The sequence below is a fragment of the Colobus angolensis genome, unplaced genomic scaffold, assembly GCF_000951035.1.
Source record: "Colobus angolensis palliatus isolate OR3802 unplaced genomic scaffold, Cang.pa_1.0 Scaffold66, whole genome shotgun sequence".
NCBI classification, from domain to species: Eukaryota; Metazoa; Chordata; class Mammalia; order Primates; family Cercopithecidae; genus Colobus; species Colobus angolensis.
Window position 1 is genome coordinate 2,445,267 of NW_012120265.1, and position 2,212 is coordinate 2,447,478.

General features: G+C 54.9%; 1 protein-coding gene across 1 annotated transcript in view; it reads left to right on the forward strand.

Moving 5' to 3' along the window:
• The window catches only part of PGPEP1 (pyroglutamyl-peptidase I), a 36,837-nt gene extending 35,329 nt beyond the window's left edge, over positions 1-1,508 (forward strand). The window contains exon 4 of the mRNA XM_011925795.1: positions 1,275-1,508. Coding sequence (XP_011781185.1) covers positions 1,275-1,391 — 117 coding nt within the window. The 3' untranslated portion in view covers positions 1,392-1,508. The remainder of the gene's footprint in view (positions 1-1,274) is intronic.
• The last annotated feature ends 704 nt before the right edge of the window (positions 1,509-2,212 follow it).

The following is a 2,212-nucleotide window of genomic DNA, read 5'->3' on the forward strand; positions in this document are numbered from 1 at the left end:
AAAAAAAAAAAAAAAAAAAAGCCCTGCTCCACTCTTCTGCTCGTTGCTGGCATAGAAACATCTAGAACAGAAAGTATCCACTCTGGATACTTTCTCCCTGCCATGGCTCCCCAAAGTTACCCACAGAAGAGCTGGAGAAGTAGATTCAAGATGCCTTTTAGTCTTGGAAGTTTCTTCCAGGAAGCGAGACCAGCTTGCATGTTTACATCTGCACTCCTGTGACCAGGGGAGGCGACTGGGTGGAGGGGATGGCTCATGGAAATCTGCCCCGCACAGCCGGCCCCCTTTGGGCTGCCACTGTCTAGACTGTTGGCCTTTGACCTCTCAGCCTCTTGTGGCATCTGAACCTAGACGTCCCTTTTGGAGAGAGCCAGACAAAGCCCTATTCTCCATGGCTTCAGCCTCTATCCTGAGGCCTCCGGGAGCCCTGTGATCCTGTGACCAGTGTTGGGTGCTGATGGTGGTTGAGGAAGTAGGTCTCTGCCAGGTTGCCCCATGCAGCCACCTGTCCTCAGCATCCTAACTTAAGGGGGCAGGAGAGGCCTTTGTTTTTATAATCCAGATTAAATTTCCCTTCCCTGGGCACAAGTGCCTCATAAGGGCCTGGGGCTGCTGGCTGAGAGGGAAAGTGTCTCCGGTTTTGCAGCGAGGAGGCAGGCTGAGGGCTGGGGTTCCACTTAGACCCTCGGCAGTATGGCTGTTGGAGGGGCAGGTGCTGAACATAACTGCTGAGAATCTGTCCCCTGGTTTCCAGGACAGTTGTCACAAGCTGAGTGGCGGGGAACTCCCAGGCCTTGAGGGACCCAGTCCCACCCTAAACTGCTGCCCCTCCCCCAAATTCCCTTTCTCCTCCTCTTTCTCCCTGCTATGGCTCCCCAAAGTTACCCACAGAAGTGCCTGCCTCTCCAGCGCTCACAGAACACACAAAAAGGGGACAGGAATTGGTCACTGGGTGGTGGCGTGGCTCCTGACGATCCAGACCAGCATCTGGCCCAAGCCATTCACAGAGGTGGGGTCTGGGGCCTGAGGGCTTTTGTGTCCTGACGGCTTTTGTGTCCTGACACTTTGTCTCAAGGAGATCCCACATAGAGATTTGAGTTGGGCTTTCTGCTTGCCAAGGCCTGTGGCATCTGAGCCTGGCTGAGGGCCAGGCAAGCTTCCCCTGAGCCTTTGGAAGCCGAGTTCACTCTCTGCCTGCCCAGAGGCGCACCAGCTTGTTTCTGGAGGCTCCTCTAACATCTCAGGTTTTTATCTTGTCTTAAATTTCTCTCTAGGAAAAAACCCTTCCCTTCCAAAGGGTTTTTCTGTCCCCAAAGGAGGGCCCGGTCCCTTCAGGCTCAGCGTGGCTTCTCCCTGACCCCCCCCAGAACTTTTGCCAGTGCCTTTTCTGAAACTCCTGTGTCCCGGACCTCCCAGGCGGAGAAGGATATGCCGGACTCTGCCTGGGGCTGGGCTCTAGGAGACCCCACATTTGACACCAGAGAAAGCAAATAAAACAGTTGAAATACACTTACATTTCCTGTGTGTCCTTGTGTGAGGCCGGAGTTCACCTGGGTGCCCGGGAGTAGAGGGGACCCTGTGTCACTGGGTTTCCATTCTCGGTGGTGCTGGGCCCAGGGCAGCTGGTGACCATGTGCTGAGTGAGTGATGAGGGGGGAATTCTGCCCTGAGTGGTCTCCTTCCTCAAAATCAGGGGTCTGGCCGGGCGCGGTGGCTCATACCTGGAATCCCAGCATTTTGGGAGGCAGAGGTGGGTGGATCACCTGAGGTCAGGAGTTCCAGACCAGCCTGGTCAACATGGCGAAACCCTGTAAAAATACAAAAATTAACCAGGTGTGGTGGCAACTGCCTGTGATCCCAGCTACTCAGGAAGCTGAGGCAGGAGAATTACTTGAACCCAGGAGGTGGAGGTCACAGTGAGCCAAGGTCACACCACTGCACTCCAGCCTGGGCAACAGAGTGAGACTCAGTCTCCAACAACAACCACAACAACAAACCGGGGACTTGTTGCAACACACAGGGAGGTTGAGGAACTTGCCTGTGGTAACACAGGCACTGGGATTTGAGCGATGATCTACGTCAACCTCCAGAGCATACAAAATCCCCATCACGGCTAGGCGCCGTGGCTCACGCCTGTAATCCCAGCACTTTAGGAAGCTGAGGTGGGTGGATCACCTGAGGTCAGGGGTCCAAGACCAACCTGACCAACATG